The sequence below is a fragment of the Trachypithecus francoisi genome, unplaced genomic scaffold (assembly GCF_009764315.1).
Source record: "Trachypithecus francoisi isolate TF-2019V2 unplaced genomic scaffold, Tfra_2.0 Lachesis_group11, whole genome shotgun sequence".
NCBI lineage: Eukaryota > Metazoa > Chordata > Mammalia > Primates > Cercopithecidae > Trachypithecus > Trachypithecus francoisi.
The window spans coordinates 53,118,637-53,137,493 of NW_022681456.1; the positions used below are offsets into that span (position 1 = coordinate 53,118,637).

The 18,857-nt window shown below is 34.3% G+C and overlaps 1 protein-coding gene across 1 annotated transcript in view; it reads right to left on the minus strand.

Moving 5' to 3' along the window:
* The window catches only part of PTPRQ (protein tyrosine phosphatase receptor type Q), a 218,733-nt gene that overhangs the window by 140,416 nt on the left and 59,460 nt on the right, over positions 1-18,857 (minus strand). Inside the window, exons 18-19 of the mRNA XM_033221161.1 lie at positions 3,121-3,281; positions 2,245-2,390 (exon numbers count right to left, since the gene is read on the minus strand). Of these exons, the coding sequence (XP_033077052.1) occupies positions 2,245-2,390; positions 3,121-3,281 (307 nt within the window). The remainder of the gene's footprint in view (positions 1-2,244; positions 2,391-3,120; positions 3,282-18,857) is intronic.

Consider the following 18,857-nt stretch of genomic DNA (forward strand, 5'->3'; position numbering starts at 1 on the left):
TGTTGGTCTATTCTAATATTTTTATAATCTTTCCATTAAAATATGTATTGAGAATTAAAGCTATGTATGATGTAGTTTCAGAGGACTTTAGGAGATTAAAAGATAAATATTACACAATTCTTTTTCTACGAGATGCTTGTCATGGCATAAGGGAACTAAGAGAAGCAACAGTTATTTGTAATAGGAGGCAGAACATGATATGCCATGTATGATGTATTCTACAAAGTTCTGTAAGAAGGGGAAAGATGACAGGGAACAAATAAAAAGGTATACACCTATTCTGCTATATAATTTTCATTTTGAGGATTTCTTCTACTAATTCAAAATAGAAAATTAGGTAGTGAAGATATTGATGCTATTTTTAACATTAACTTTAGGAATAAGTTAAAGCATGGATAAACTTCAAGCCATATGAGACTATACTTCTGAAATGTTTTAACATCATTAGCCTGTGCCCTCTTGCAGCTGTCACACTTAAAAGCATTCTTAAGATTATTTAATAAAAGATAACATGTTCTAAGGCAGATGAATTGCAAATTAGATCATATTACACACCCAGGTTTGAATAAGTAGGTTTAGAAGATCATGTTGGAACCATAGTTTGATACTTACACTATATTATTTAGATATGGACAAAGAGAATCAAAATATAAATCACAAAGAAGCCATAAGTAAATTGTACAGAGACAGAATGATTGCTAAAATTTAGAACTACTGGAACAATTGTGCAACGTTTTTTAGATGCATAAAAGAAGGAAAATCTCCAATCTGAGTATCTTCTATTGGTATAATGACATATTGTTACAATTGTAAACAACATTTTGGTAAAAAATAAATTGCCTCTCTAGGTCCGGTTTCTCTTCCCTACAGAGAACAAAACAAAAAGCAAAAACTGCGTGACATACAGAGTAGAAAACTGGACCTTCCTTTCTCCTTCTGCTCTTAAGGCATTTGTTTAAAAATCTTGATTTACAATTACACTTATAACTCTATCTACATGTCTTTTATTATATCTGTAACTCTATCTACATGTCTTTTATAAGTTAGTTTTCTCTTTGCATCAAGTTTTAGATAGACAGACTTACACAACCCTACTCTTATAGAACAGAATGTAAACACTAAACCACCTTTTGGACTTTGTCTTTCTCCCTGCTAGGTTAGTCCTGAGATAGCTTGCAAAGTTCTACTCTTGCCCTCATTAGCCTACATTGCACTATAGCTGCACTAAAGCTGCACTTAATTCCAGAGGCTGTTACTCAGGAGAACTAACTAGTGACTAAACTTGGGCTGTCAGTCACAATTGGGATTAGGCAACTCAGGATTTGTAAGACTTATCTTTCTTCTTCTTTTACTTAAAAGGATAGAAAGAATTAAGAATCACCTAAGTCACAAACATGCAGTCAATAATTTCTACCACTAAGTGATGTATTCTGTACATTGCAGCATTTCTTTTAAATTCATGTTTTTCAAATTATATTCCAGCTCTCTGCATCTTTGATTCAATCATAATCGCTCCAATTATCCTTTTTATATATCAAAGTTCTGTGAAACACCTAATTTGGAGAAATAATATAATCCTGCTGAAAACTGGAAATATTTCCTCAAAGTAAAGGCATTTTAGCTATTTTCATAGCCATCATCATTCACATCCTAGAGAGTGCCCATCTACAAACTGTGCAAGCCTAGAACCTTATTTATGACTAACTACATTCTGAGTGGTCTTCATTACATCTGATATTAAACAATAACTACTATTACACTATCATTATAATAATAACCCTTCCTGCTAACAATCAAAAACTTTTTTTAAATTAAAGAAAAACACACAAACACATTCAAACACTAAAACTACTTATATCGTATACCAACAAATGGAAAAACATAGCTAATAAATAACTTTGAGGATAAATGATACCATCAGCACTTTAGAGAACACTTCTTGGAGGAAGTGTAATTGAGGGCCATCTTTATAAACAGAATTTTAAGTAGGTGGTAGATTCACTGTTGGTAATTCATGTGAAGCTTATATAGAGGTGTGTGTGTCTGTGTGTGTGTGTGTAAAGAGAGATTAAATGTATCTGACATTTTCTATACCACATTTTTTATGTCAATGGGAGTTTTATAAAATATATCTGTGCATAATTATCAATGTAAAGTAAACAATTTCTTTCACTGTGACAAGTCTGTATTATTAATAAAACTTAAGGATGTTAATAAAGAACTAGGGGAAAATTCAGTTCTTACCTGTATAAAAGTACCTGAAGTATTTCTGTAATAAACAGAGTAATATTGTATAATCCCATTAGGTTTTGAAGGAGGTGTCCAGAAAAGAATTATTGATGAAGAACTGAGGTTTACATAATAAACATCTTTGGGAGGATCGCTTGGTGCTATAAAACAAATAATTGAACAAATTTCTGTATTTGTGGCTACAAGTAATGTCTGAAATGGCCTGAATTTTACCTACAGTTCATAAATTAAAGTGGTAAAAATTGTTTTTCAAAAAAGCTTGAATTAGAAATAACATCTATTTAGATGTCAGAAATGAAATCCAAAAAAACGCATTGGGTCACCCCTCTAATACTTTATTATAGGCATATTCAAGCTGAAGACAGATGGATTTCTTACTCATAAAATACTATCCCCTTTCTAAAACCTGTCCACTGCTCTGGATATGAGAAAACCATTATAACAGGTTTCCAATACAGAGTACATAATTTGAAATTCTAATATAACTTAAAATTTTTATATTGAATAAAAGTCATAGACAAATGATTCATGCATTTTATGTTGTTTCATTTAATAAACACATAAAATTCTATTCGTCAAGTAAGTTCTGTGCTAAGTGCTTTTAAACATAAAAACTTATGTAATCTCGATAAGAACCCTGTGAGGTAGAGTGATACTGTTTCCACATGAACAATGGGAAATTGAGGCACACAGAGATTAATTTTCCTAACATCACACAGCTAAAAAGTGATCAAAATACAATTTTTCATCCAATTGATAATGAATATTAGGCTTCATCATACATTTTGATATTTGAATTTTTTTCTGGGCAGGATATTTTTTTAAAAAGAAAAAGAATATTCTTTTAATTGGCATACTTCCTTAACTCACCTCCCTCTGGTGTTTGAAAGCTAATGATATTGCTTCTTGTTTTCCCATCACCAAATCTGGTGCTAGCTGTTACATAGGCACTGTATTCAACATTATAATCCAAATCCGATAACTCCAATGATGTTTCAGTGACATTAATAGTTTTTAATGATGATCTATTCCTGAGATAAAAAGAATATTATCTGTATAATTGAATTTTAAAAGTTAACATACACTTTTTGAGCACACTAACATTAAAAGTAAACAACATTAATATATGGAAATGCATTCATCTAGATTAATAGAATAAAGATGTTGGTTATCCTGAAATACTGAAAACAGTAAATTTCAGAATACTTTAGTAAATTAACTTATTTTGCTTTTAATTATATTCAGTAATTAGATCAAATGTTAATATGATGTTCATAATTAGAGTTTGCTTGGATCAATTTTAATGGATATTCAGGAATACTATGTACTAAAGTAATTACAGTATTCCCTTTCATACTGATGTTTTCGTTGTCCAAATATTTGTTAATTTCAAATGCTGGCAAAATCTTAAACTATTAATTTATAAAATAAATCTATCTTTCAAATATTGTACAAAAGTGACATTTACTTCAGGCCAACACAAATAAATAAATAACAAATGTCTAAATAGTGACATGTAAAATAACAAGGTTGTGGGCTCTCCTATAATTACTTAATAGAAATGAGATTGAAAACAATGTATGTATATCATACAGGAAAGAAGAAAATATAGCTCACACCTCTCACTCAATCAAAATCTTTAAAGTATTTAAAATATCACTCCAGAAAAGAACACAAATCAAATAAATATTGACTCAAAACTCTCCAAGCACATATCAAAATCTCAGGAGGGGAAAAAAGAGTCTAAAGAACAAAATATAACACTATTTTATTTCAGTCATGTTAGTTCAGTTTCCACAGTCTGAATTGGGTACAGATTAATATCTAAAACCAAAAAATGAACATGTGTATAGTGGTGCTGAAAAATGTGCGTTGTTTTAAGATTTATATAATAAAGTTAGTTATTAAAGAATTTAGATAAGGGAATATGATCAGTAACACTGAAAAAGTATGTGTCTCATGTAATCTCATATTTTTCTTCTTCAGACACACAAAGCACCGAAGAAGTAAATGAATATTCCCTCTGAATAGAAAATGTTTTCTTTACCATTGAAATATTTGAAGCCTTGAATCATTAGGAGGAATAATAGATTTTAAGTGAATTAAGGGTTTCCACAGAGATACATTTCAGTCATGGTTTTACTACCACAGAAGCATCAAATTATTCCAAATATAAGTTTTGTTATCTGAAAAATAGTTGGAAAGCTTACCACGGTGAGAAAAATATGGATTCAGAGTCTGTGATTGGAGACAGGCAGGATTAGCCAGGCTATTCGGCAATTTGAAACAGTTTCATTTGACATCCTTTTTCAGAAGCAGTCAGGAGAGCTTTCTTTGACTCCATTGAGACCAGAGGAGAGTGGTTTTAAAAACTCTTGATACTGTGGCTATTAGTTGCCAGAAAAGATTCCTTGTCATAGAAACTACCCAATTGCATACTCTTACCACTGGTCACAGGTCATTAGGACACTACAGAAGAGCTAATCCAATATGGATGTCTAAAACTATGCAATTAGGATGAGCGTGGTGGCTCACACCTGTAATGCTGGCACTTTGGGAGGCCAAGGCGGTTGGATCACTTAAGACCAGGAGTTTGAGGCCAGCCTGGGCAACATGACAAAACCCTGTCTCCACTAAAAATACAAAAATTAGCCCTGCATGGTGGGCATACCTGTGGTCCCAGCTTTCAGGAGGCTGAGGCGTGAGAATTGCTTGAGCCCAGGAGGCGCAGGCTGAAGTGAGCAGATATCGTGCCACTGCACTCCAGCCTGGGAAACAAGCAACACTGTGTCTTAAAAAATAAATAATAAAATAAAATAAAGCTATGCTATTAGCTAAAGTAATCTAATTGCATTATATCAATTTAAAAAATTATTTTCATTAATGTATTTCAATGTTTTCTGCTACCTTGCCCTGATATTCACAGCAAAATCTTGTACGTAAGTATCCACCAACTGTAAAAAACTCAGTTTATGTTCCATAGATAATGCAGAATCAAGGCAATTACCTGGAAATGGATATCAAAAATAAATTTTATCTCAAATAGATATTTTAATAAAAAGAAGCTAGTTGTTACAAATTATGTTAATCAAAATGTAATAGTTCACTTCAGTTTGCATATATATAGTTTCAACATCTAGCCTGGTTTACTCCCAAGGGACAAAATTAAGCTAACAAAAATTTTTCAGATGTCTCGTCTGCTTGAGGTTTGTTTATTTTTCTTTTGTAGTGCCTGGGCGACAGAGCGAGACTCCGCCTCAAAAAAAAAAAAAAAAAAAAAGAATTGTGGCTATTTTAATAAATAAGTTAGAAAAATATGGTAGCATGAATATTAATTAAAACAATTCAGAATAGATCAAATATGTAAGAGATTATTTGCTATAAAACTGATAACTAAAAGAAAGAGAAAGGAGACAGAAGTGAACTATCACCAAGGCTCGAACTCCATTTTCCTAGCAGCTGTTACCGAATTGGAGGTAACATACAAATCTCTGTGCTGAGGTGTGAGCTCTCTCATCTCAAAGGAGCAATCTTCTGAGCAGTCCAGAAGCTCAAAGGGTTCACTCCCTTTGAACAAACCGTGTGTAGGAAATTCATCTTTGACACTGCTATAAGTTGTTACTCTTGCTTTTAGCTGGCTTGGTTTTAAAATCTGTTTTATTCTTATTAGCTTAAAAATATTATAATAGAGGCCGGGCGCGGTGGCTCAAGCCTGTAATCCCAGCACTTTGGGAGGCCGAGACGGGCAGATCACAAGGTCAGGAGATCGAGACCATCCTGGCTAACACAGTGAAACCTCGTCTCTACTAAAAAATACAAAAAACTAGCCGGGCGTGTTGGCGGGCGCCTGTAGCCCCAGCTACTCGGGAGGCTGAGGCAGGAGAATGGCGTAAACCCGGTAGGCAGAGCTTGCAGTGAGCTGGGATCCGGCCATTGCACTCCAGCCTGGGCGACAGAGCGAGACTCCGTCTCAAAAAGAAATATATATATATATAATAATAGAATTATTATGTGTTCCATTATAATGTTTTATTTACATTTATAAAAGTGTGTGTTCTATATCTTGATTTTTTCTCTTATCGTGTTAACACCAATGATCTATATCATAATGTTTTTGTAGTTGCATAATTTGGATATATCATAGTTATTTAGCCATTCTATGAATTAACTTTTAGGCTTTTTCTCTTTTTTATTTCTTTAGCTATTAGTAGCAATGATGCTGTAGTTATCCTTAAAGAAGTATCTTTTCATAATAGTACTTTTATTTCTACCTATTAAATTGTGTGATTCTTTTTAAACTTTTTTTAATTTAAAATTTTTTTAAACTTTTTTAATTTAAATTCTTTTTTTCTTTTTTTAGAGACAAGGTCTTGTTATGTTGCCCAGGCTGGACTTGAACCCTGGGCCTACAGTATCCTACCACCTCAGCCTTCCTTCAGAGTAGCTGGGACTACATGCATGCAACAATACACTGGGATACAAATTGTGTGTTTCGTGAGTCAAATGGTTTGAATGCTTTTTAAAATTTTAAGATTACTACTCCAAAATGATTACTGTATCAAATTTTAAGTTATAATAATTATAATTATTTAGAATCATACCAACAATGTGTGAGAGTTCCCATTTTGGCTAACTCACATAAATCTCTGGATATTATTAGTATAGTTAGATTTTAGTAGATTTTTAGGTAGATTTTAGTTAGCCATTCCTGGCTGTGAGTGAGACAGAACGTCTTCTTACATGTTTGTTAGTCATTTGTGATCCATTAAAACAAACAATAAAAAAACTTATTTATGGGTTTTTAATATTTTATTTTAGTCTTTAAAATGAAAAACATTATTAGTCTGAGCTCTTTAGACACCATTCGTTAGATAGCACAAGCAAAGTTAACTTTCACACCTTCTGAATTTAGAGATGATATGTACAAAATCAATATTCAACAAAATCCAACAAAATGTAATTAGCATCTACTTTGTGTCAGGCACTACTTTAGGCATAAATATGAGTAACATACAGCCCCTATCCTCAAAATAGAGAGATAAAGCAGTAAATAATTTTAAAACAATTTGCTAATAACAGTGTGACTTCCTTAAGGACAAGGACAATAAACTTTTCCCTCAGTAGCTAAAAGTAAAGAACAAAGAAAGCAATGAGCAAATAAATTAGTTGTGACCAAAGTATAAAAAAAGAGAATAAGGCATGGCCCCAAAGATCCAGGAAATTGTTCACTAGAAAGCTAGTTTGTAAAGTTTGAGAGTAGGATAGGGAGTTGAGGGAGGTGGGAGAAGAAGAGAGGAGGCCTACAGGACAAAGCAGGTCTAACTCTTACATATCCAAAGTCATAAACTGTGTACAAAGGGAGGGGATAGAAATGTTACACAATAGTTATTATCTAAAATATGTTACCTTTCAACACTGGCCATATCTCTCAACCAGTGACTATTTTCAAACTGAGATGAAACTTGAGGGAAGTCCTCAGTAAAATAATTTTACTTATTTAACTCTAAGCCTAATTTTGAATATGTTTCGAAGATTTTTCAAATTTAGGAAATCAAAAAAAATTTAATTACTTTGAAATTATTCTGTAAAAATGTAAGCTGTAGTTGTTCTGTCTTTACTCGTGAGTAACACCAAAAAAAGTCTTCAACTGGGATAAATAGTCTCTAAGATGAAGTTATTTCCTAATTAATTTACAATTATTTTTCAAAAGACATACCACATTTTGACATCTAGGGCATAAAAGAAATTCTAGATCAAAAAAGCAATGTCTTTGCTTTACCAGCTTCTTTGTTTATCTCTTACAATACCAAGTCCATGCTAGGCAACGATTGCCTATGAAGGAATCCTGAATACCCAAACCACAGTAAATAAATTTCTCTGTTTCCGTAAGTATGAATATGTATGGTTCTCTAGCCAAGGTTTGAGACCCTTTGAAAAGTCATAGTCTTAATTTTAATCTTTATCATTTGATATTTTGTTCCATGTGCATAATCTACCATATGATACATCCATCCCTGTTCAGTTTTGTGAATTAATTTTCAAAACTTTAATCAGTTATTTAAATATCCTAGATTAATCCCTTCATTCACTAAATATACCTCCCTGAAATGAAGAATGTGAGCACTCACTCACTTGACTCTTTATTATTTTTTTCCTCATATGAAGCAGTGATGCTCATTAATTTTCCCATTATATAAGGAAACTACTCTTCTATGTTATACTTAAGCATAATTACTCTACACAACTTGATAGCATCAGTGGGTTAGTGATTGTGTATTAAATAACCCCAAACTAGCAAGGCATAAACAGTTGCACATTACTAAAGCTGTTCTAGCATCTCAGAGACAGTCTGAGTCAAAGTAGGTATTCACTTGTTGTTATTGTTCTTATTGTCATCATTTGGTTGACTGGCTAACTTGGTTTGGTTTGGTTTGCCTTTGTTTTGCCTGTTTGCCTTTGGTAGGAAAGATACCTTTAAAAGATTAAAAGAAAAAGTCACCGAAGAGAATGAGTTTGAAGCTGAGGAATCATACACTAATAATCCATAGATAGCTTTAGAGCAGACACAAGGATCCAGAAGGCAGGAGGAAGGATTGCACTTGAACCGAAAGAGAGATTTCATATTCTGAGAATGGATATAAATGAGTTGATGGATTCTGGAAGCAGGAATTTCAAGTAGTCAATTTTTTGAGATAGTCACCTCAATTTTAAGTTTAGAATGGAAGCTGGGTTTGTCTGCTTTGAATGAGGTGAGTGAGATTTAGTAAAGGGCTTGAAAATAGAGATAATTTGAGAAAATTTCCAAGGACAACAGGGGAGGAAACTGATCAAAAATATGTAAAATGACTTCCCAGGGGAGCTCAAAGGTTAGTGACATTAGAAAAAAAACCAAGACTTTTAAATGTACAATACTTCTTTCTTTCATTACTTCAACAAATATTTATTGAGGGCCTAAAATATAAGTCATTATACTTTGTGATGGAAATATGAAGGTGACAAAGACATAACCTCTGGCTTCAATGGGCTTATAGCCACATAGTTATCATCCCATTAGGGCTCCAGAATTTGAGTAAAATACTTCAGAAAATGGGCTATTGGAGGAATACACAATTATTAACTACCCATTTCTCTCCTTTAAAGCTTATAAACTATTCAGATTTTTTCATTTTCTTTTACAAAGTGTAAAAGTTATATCTTACTAGAAGTTTGCGATTTCATCCGTTTGAAATTTATTGTCATAAGGTTATTTTAAATGTCCACTTATTTATTTATTTTTGAGACGGGGTCTCACTCTGTGACCCAGGCTGGAGTGCGGTGGTGCGATCACGGGCTCACTGCAGCATCGATGGCCCCAACCCCAGGCTCAGGTGATCCTCCCATCTCAGCCCCCTGAATAGCTGGGACTACAGGCATATGTTACCACACCTGGTTATTTTTTTTAGAGATGGGGCCTCACCATGGTGCCCAGGCTGGTCTCAAACTCCTGGGTTCGAGTCATCTGCCCACCTTGGCCTCTCAAAGTGCTGGGATGACAGATATTTCTTAATTTTTAGGTATCTGTAGTTACGGTGCCAAGGCTGGTCTCAAACTCCTGGGATCAAGCCATCTGCCCACCTTGGCCACCCAAAGTGCTGAGATTAAAGATATCTCTTAATTTTTAAGTTATCTGTAGTTATGTCTCCTTTTTCATTCCTAACATTAAATTAAATGTGCTTTTTCTCCTTTATCTGGATCATCTCCCCATTTCTTTTTTAACTCTGTATTTTAAATTACTTATTAGTTTTGCTTTTCTCTGTTGTAAATTTTTAATTTAGTTTCTGTAAGTATGGAATTTATGAATTATATATTATTAATTATAATATGGGAATAATTATTCATGTTTTCTTCCCTGTCTGCTTGAGAACTTATCAAGTTTGTACAAAGGGAGAGCAAAGCATAATATTTAATACTTTAAAGCATCATGAATTAAATATTAGAACACAATTTTTATTTGGAAAAGAGTCAATTTTTGTGAACAATAACAGTATAGTATATATATAATAACGAATTAAATAACTTTGGCCTAAATTAAATTGTGTTCAAATGAATACAAGGTTAACAATTACTTGACAGGGTTTACAGAGTATAAATATGCTTCAAAACATTTTTCTACTGGAAATTTTAAAAAGTTATGAGTTCTATAAATATAATCATAAAATTAATTTTATAAATGAAAGTGTCTTTTAACACATTTGATCAAGAAATAAGAAAGATGGTCTTTTTACTGAAAGTTTACCAAGTGTTATAGAAACAAAAATGATTTTTAAAAAAAGCTAAGGTGATGCAAAGTGCTTAATGTTTAGCAAGCTTTAAAATATAATCAGTGGTGGATTGCCTTTTAGTAGAGGCTTTTAATTTATAATCCTAAAGCTCTAAAGTTTGGAAAAAATTACTTAAATAATTTTTTTCAGTAAATCAGTGCCCTTCCACTTTATTAAAGACATTTTCTTTCATTTTTTTCTTCAATAGTTTCAAATACCTGATCACCACATGAATTTCTCATAATAAGGCTTTAAAAAAATAAAAACTCATTACTTTTCATTTCTTAGAGAAAGCTCTGGTTAGGACTCTTAAATTTAAACAAATAGTATTAACGTTAGCCCCTGCTTTAAATGTGGCAGATATACACCATGGAATACTATGCAGCCATTAAAAAAATGAGTTAATGTCCTTTGTAGGGACATGGATGAAGCTGGAAGCCATCATTCTCAGCAAACTATCGCAAGGACCAAAAACCAAACACTGCATGTTCTCACTCATAGGTGGGAATTGAACAATGAGAACACTTGGACACAGGAAGGGGAACATCACACACTGGGGCCTGTCATGGGGTGGGGGGAGTGGGGAGGGATAGCATTAGGAGATATACCTAATGTAAATGACAAGTTAATGGGTGCAGCACACCAACATGGCACACGTATACATATGTAACAAACCTGCACATTGTGCACATGTACCCTAGAACATAAAGTACAATAAAAATAAAAATAAAAAAATTTTAAACACATGGTACCTGTCTTACCAAAATTTAGAATATTGCTACTCTTGGCTCTCTCCAAATAACATAATTTCAAACTGTCTGTTCTTCAGTTACTCTAAAACGCTATGGAAGGTGTTGCTTATGGGAGACTTGAAGGATGGGTAAACCTTTAAATTTGCTATTCTGGCCTTTGATCAAACAGAAGCTACAGAAAGCCATATACATTATACATTTGATCTTAACTGTCTGTGAAATCACCTTCACCTTACTATATGTATATTTTTGTGGAAATTCTTATCACTTTCCAATTCTATACCCACATTATTCTATTCACCATACAAAAACCACACTAATAGTCTTTGGACTAATATGTCCAACCGACTCTTCTGAAAGTTTCTGGAATTCCAATGTATGGAACTAGTTCTCTAACTTAGTTTCCTCCAACCAAAGATTTAGCTCCCAAATCTAGTCTCCCTGCAGTCTTCCTTTCTGTAAACACCTGCTTCTCTGAGATGGCCGATTCTGGGTTCCACTTCATACCCTGTCTCCATAGATTTTGATTTTTATGTGGAGATCCATATACCAGAGAAGGTACAGATAGGATGGGGCATAGAACTGTGGAAATCCAGAGCATTAGAGAGATTAAATTAAGATTGACCCCAAACATGCTGAAATACATACATGTGGTTTCTTCTCTAGATTGTTCATGCTCTCTTTTAAAAATTGTTTAGAATACTTACGATATGCAAGGCACTGAGCTAATGACTTGTGATAAAGTACAGTCCCTACACTAGACCTTACCAACTCGCAAGAAGACCCTTATTAAATTAGAAAATACAAATGTTATGGGAATTATAGAAAGGGAACTGCGCTTTTCAGTAGGTCAAGTATGTATTATAACAATAACCACTAGCATACTCCCATTTTTTTAAATAGTATCCATATTATTTAAGAAGGGAGAACTAAGGCAATTCAGTAATAAACTAATTTCTTATAAATAGAACCACATGCGTGCATGCGCGCGCGCACACACACACACACACACACACAATGAGAGACCTGAGAGTGACAGAGAGAGAGAGAGAGAATATGACTGTTAGTATTACACAGAATTTTAAAATTTTATTTAAACCATGTACCCAAAGATGTATGATCACACTCCTGGAGAAAACATTCCACAGGCTTTCCATTGCACTCACAATAAAATTCAAACTTCTTATTTATTGGCCTCAAGACTCAATGTATATGGCCTAACCATCTCGCAAGTTTTATCTACTGCCACTTTTCTCCTGTGCCATTATACAGAAGACACAAAGGCCATCTCATTGTTGACCACGCCAAGCTTTTTGCTGTTAACCACAACTGATAACATTATCAGGACATTTCAGCAATATGTATCAATATTTTCCCATTTTTGCTAATGCCAATTTAGGATGAATCCAGTACTTGAAACTAAAAGAATCTTGACTATTATTAATCTTGACCTGTTCCCTTCTTTCAATAGTTCCGCATATGCCTTGATTCTGAGGATTTCCACCATCTTTATCACTTCTCCCTGAACAAGCTCTACTCTGTCTATTCAAACTGTACTAACCAGTAATCCAACTGGTTTGATTCATGAAACAGTGTAATTATCATTCTATCATAATAGATACAGTCCATCAATGAACACAGACCAATATTAAGCCAATGATTTTTTGGTAGAAATATCCCATATGAGTTGATGCAATAAGCTTGCTTAAACTCCCTAAATATTTTTCACACATGCTGTTGTCAAATTCAGACTTCTATAATCTTATAAATGTACTGTTTTATTTTTAGAATAAAGGCCAATTATAACACATATTCCTACTGGTGTGGTAAAAGCATAATTTGAGAGTAACGCAGATCTGGGTGTGAATTCTGATTCTGTCATCCTTAGCTCTGTAACCTTACCTTTGTCCTTAATCTCATCAAGAATATTTCCACAACCATAAAATGAGGATAACAGTCTTTTCTTTGTGGTATTTTTGAAAAAAAGAAAAAATATGTAAGAAACATTTGTCTCAAAATGGTAACTAGTACACTATAAACTAAAAATAAAATCCTAAGCCTGTCAACGAACTGAATATTAAAAAAAATGGAGTTTCTGGCCACGACAGGATGGGAGGTCAGGCACACCTCAGTATACCCCTCGCCGTTTACTGTTAGACACAACAGCTGACCTAAATTAATGCTAAAATTGTGCAATAGTCCGTTTTCATGCTGCTGATAAAGACATACCCGAGACTGGTAATTTATAAAGAAAAAGAGGTTTAATGGACTCACAGTTTGACGTGGCTGAGGCAGCCTCACAATCATGGTGGCAGACAAAAGGCATGTCTTAGGGAGGCAGGCAAGAGAGGATGGTCTAGTGAGACTTGTTCACTACCATGAGAAAATATGGGGGAAACTGCCACCAGGATTAAATTATCTCCTACCAGTTCCTCCAAGAACATGTGGAAATTATGGAAGCTACAATTCAACATGAGATGAGATTTGGGTGGGGACACAACCAAACCATATCAAATAGAGACCACGAGGCTGAGAGAACAGACGCTTTGTGACAGTAAGATACCAAATTATAAACACAACATATGGCCATGTGAGGCAAGGGTTAAGTCATGTATCCCCCCCAATCCCCACCCAAAACACACACTTAAACTATGCTTTAACTGCCATAGGTTTTTATTTTTCTCTAGCAGTTAAACAAGCACTGGCCTCAAGATAAGCAATGTTAAAACAATTGTAGCTCACCGCCAGACAGAGACTAACTGAACCCCTGTTCCACAAGCCATAATTACAGCTTTGATTGGACAAGATACTGATTTCAGTAACTTTCTCCTGATAAGACCACTGGCCATGGACTGGTTCTGGCTAATTTACAGAGGCTGTGCACCTGAATGACTTTGTGTACTGAAAAAATCCTTTGATGTATAGGATCTAATTGTAATACATTTAAATGTGAAGTCTCCACCCCAAACTGAACATGGATCACTTGTTACATACATGTTTGTTCAATACACATGCGTCAGGACCACTTTCCTGAATATTCATAGCTCCTTCTGTAGCAGTTTGAATATGTATATTTAGGTAACCCTTTCAGCATAAAGCTCCTATCCCGATCCCTCCTCCTTCAAAGTGCCCATCTCCAGTCTTTGCTGGAGGCACATTTCCCAGTCTGAGAGATGGCCACCTTGCAGACTGTGATCTTTTAAAAGAAATAAAGTCCCTTTTCTAAATTTTTAGATTGTGAGATTTTTAAGTTAATAGCACTACTCTTGATTCCGTTCCTTCAACTTTCTGAGACATTTTGTTCCCCAAGTCTGACATGCAGAGAAATCACAATCTCTCTCAGTGTTCTTCATTTCAAAAACTTGATGAGAAGACTGCCCAATTCAACAGTTAATAACTCAAGTTTCACACAGGCAAAATAAATGACTAAAAAGTTTGGTTTAAAATAAGGTTTGGTGGCAAGAAGTGAAAGTTCTCTATAATAAAAACTACAAAACATTGATGAAAAAACGTGAAGAGGACACCAAAAAATGGAAAGCTATTCGATGTCATGGGGTGGAAGAATCAATATTATTAAAATATCCTATCCATACTACCCAAAGCAATCTACAGATGCAATGCAATCTCTGTCAAAATATCAAAGACTTTTCTATTCATAGAAATAGAAAAAAATCCTAAAATGTATATGGAACCATGAAAGACCCAGCATAACAAAGCTATCCTAAGCAAAGAGAACAAAACTGGAGAAATCACATTGTCTGACTTCAAATTATACTATAGAGTTATAGTAACCAAAATAGTATAGTACTGGCATAAAATAGACACATAGACCAATGGAACAGAATAGAGAACCCAGAAATGAGTTCACATACTACAATGAACTCATTCTCGATAAAGATGCCAAAAACATACATTGGAGGAAGGACAGTCTCTTCAATACATGGTGCCGGGAAAACTGGATATCAATATGCAGAAGAATGAAACTTGACCTCCATGTTTCACCATATACAGAAATTAAATCAAAATGGATTAAATACTTAAATCTAAGACCTCAAACGATGAAACTATTGCATGAAAACATTGGGCAAAATCTCCAGGATATTGATCTGGGTGAAAATTTATTGAGCAATACCCCACAAGCATAGGCAACCAAAGCAAAAATGGACAAATGGGATCACAACAAGTTAAAGAGCCTCTATACAGCAAAGAAAACAATCAACAAAGAGAAGAGACAACCCACAGAATAGGAGAAAACATTTGCAAACTATCAATCTGACACGGGATTAATAACCAGAATGCATAAGGAGCTCAAACAACTCTACAGGAAAAAAAGTAACAATCCAATGAAAAATGGACAAAATATTTGAATAGACATGTCTCAAAAGATGACATACAGATGTCAAGAGGGCTCAACATCATTGATCATCAGAGAAATGCAAATCAAAACTACAGTGAGACACCATCTTACCCCAGCTAAATAGCTCTTATCCAAAAGACAGGCAATAACAAATGCTGGAGAAAATGTGAAGAAAAGGGAACCCTTGTACACTGTTGGTGGGAATGCAAATTAGTAAAATCACTATGGAGAACAGTTGGGAGGTTCCTCGAAAAACTAAAAATAGAGCTAATGTAAAATCTAGCAATCCCACTGCTGGGTATATAGCCAAAAGAAAGGAAATCGGTATATGAAAGAGATATCTGCACTTACATGTTTGTTGCAGTACTCTTCACAACAGCCAGGATTTGGAAGCAACCAAAATGCCCATCAACAGAGGACTCAATAAAGAAACTGTGGTACATCTATACACAATGGAATACTATGCAGTAATAAAAAAGAATGAGATGCCATCATGGTCATTGTGTTAAGTGAAATAAGTCAGGCACAAAAGACAAACTTCACATGTGCTCATTTATTTGTGGATGCTAAATATCAAAACAATTGAGCTTATAGAGATAGGAGAGTAGAAGGGTGGTTACCAGAAGCTGGGAAGGGTAGTGAGGAGGGATGGGGAAAGTGGGGATGGTTAATGGGTATAAAAAAATACAAAGAATGAATATGACTTAGTATTTGATAGTGCAACAGGGTGACTACAATAAATAATAATTTAATTGTACATTATAAAATAACTAAAAGAGTATAATTAGATTGTTTATAACATGAATGACAAATGCTTGAGGGGATGGATATCCCATTTTCCATGATGTTATTATTACTTGTTACATGCTTGTATCAAAGTATTTCATGTGCCCCATAAATATATAAACCTACTATGTACCTACAAAATTTTCTTTAAGTTAAAATGAAATAAGAGGGTGTGATGGGAACCATGGTAAACAACTAAGCAAATGCTTCAAACAAAAGACAGTTACCATTCAACTCTGCTGATTTTTTCTACAGGAAACATGGCAAAAGTGTTCTGATTTTTATAAGGGACAAAGGAAATTGAAGTTTTACAAGAGATCTACTCATTTTTTTTAACACTAACAATCAATTCTAAATGTATGACCCACTTGCAAAGCATGAGTGGCCATGGGCTTGACCTTGGCACTCAAGCTTCCAAGTGATTCAGAAAATGACTATCAGGAAACAGCTGAGGGAGAACATTGGTCAGAACATTGGTCATCCCACTAGAAACCTCATATTAAGCCCTAAAAAGCATTCATGTGCTCTACCACTCCATCTATCTGTATTTCTTTCTTTCATCTTCCCAACCTAGCCTCAGTATTCCATGTCTATAACGCTACTTGTCAAACTCTTGACAGTCATTCCTGCTGCCTTCATACACTGCCTCCACTGAGATGCTCTCCTAATTCACAAATCTATCTTTACCACTTTTACTCCAAAGTGGATATAACTTCAGAAAATCTGAAATGGCCCCCTTCACATTTTGATTATTGATCTATATTATATGCAGTAACCATGAGGTAATTTTTAACATGGTGAACGTCTTTTAGAAAACTTGAAGAAACTAGAGTAGGTATACTTTTTTAGGATTCAGAAGTCCATTTACAAAGGTAAGTTTTATGTTACTGGGGGAATTATTTGACCAGTGATATTTAATAAAGAGCTGCATTAGAATTATTTTGACTTCCTAACATATTCTTTGGCAAGTGTTTTTCAATTATTTCACATAGGTATATCTTCTCTGCAATAAGTCTTCAATCGTTTTAAGGTGCTGTATGTTATATATCTCCCCACAGGGTTTAATAAACATTTGTCAGACTGACTGTTTCAGAATTACCTCTCATAATTACTACTAAGAAAATTGAGAAACATTTCAGAGTGAAGATTTGTATATATTAGAATTTTAAACATCACTTTCAGTCCTCAGTCTTTTAGCTATAGAGGGTATATTCTCTTAGAAGTTTCCTAAAAAAAGAAGAAAACTACTGTTAAATTTTACTGACACATCTAGAAGTAAAAGCGCTAAACAATCCCAAGTTGAATTCAAGAAAACAGTAAATAAATAAGTTCTACTAGAACATCATGCCTCAATTCAAAATGTATTAAAAGAATAAGCTTACAGCGCTCCAATAGAAATCCATTTATTTAATGGTGGTTGCCCTAGGAATTTAAGGACTGTGTATCATTTTAAAAATATGTGTTATTTATCAATAACTGCAGGGGGAAAAAATGCTAGTTTACCATCTGGATGGATGATAAAAGTTATTTTGCAAAGCAAACTTCAGAAGGAAAAATCATTTTAAAATGCAACGGATTAAAACAGATTTCTGAACACACCATCTACAAACCAAGTGTGACTCATATAATAATGGATATAAAATGGTTACGCATTAATCCTCATGAGTTATTTTGCCAAGAAATATTAATGATAAAGAAAAAAGTTACCCAATATAACAAATATAATAGGCAGTCTGCATTTTGAAGACACAGTCAAAAAAAGAGAAATATTCAGCCAGGTGCAGTGGCTCACGCCTGTAATCCCAGCACTTTGGAAAGCTGAGGCAGGAGGATCACCTGAGGTCAGGAGTTCAAGACCAGTCTGGCCAACATGGTGAAACTCCGTCTCTGGTGAAAAAAGCTAAGTGTGGTAATGGGCACCTGTAATCCCAGCTACTCGGGAGCCTGAGGGAGGAGTATCACTTGAACCCAGGAGGCAGTGGTTGCAGTGAGCCAAGATGGTGCCATTGCACTACAGCCTGGGCAATACAGCAAGCCCCCCTCCCCCCCCAAAAAAAGAAATATTGAAATAAATGTCTTTATAAGAATTTGGTAATTATTGGATCAACTGAAATAATGGAAACTGAGAATTATGAGAGAACTATGGACTCCTGAAGCAGGAATCCTGCTAACAATGATAGCTACCATTTATTAAGTACTTTATAGGAACCAAAGATAATTGAGTGACAGAGCCAAGATTCAAACCCATGTCTCACTGACTAAAAACCCATGTGTATTACATTACGATACATGCCTCTTTTCCCCATAATAAAACCGATTATGGTAAGAGTTCCCAAAAAAGATTAGTGATCACTAATGAAGGAATCCAGAATTATGAGCATTCCCTTTGCTACATTTACTATACCTTACAGG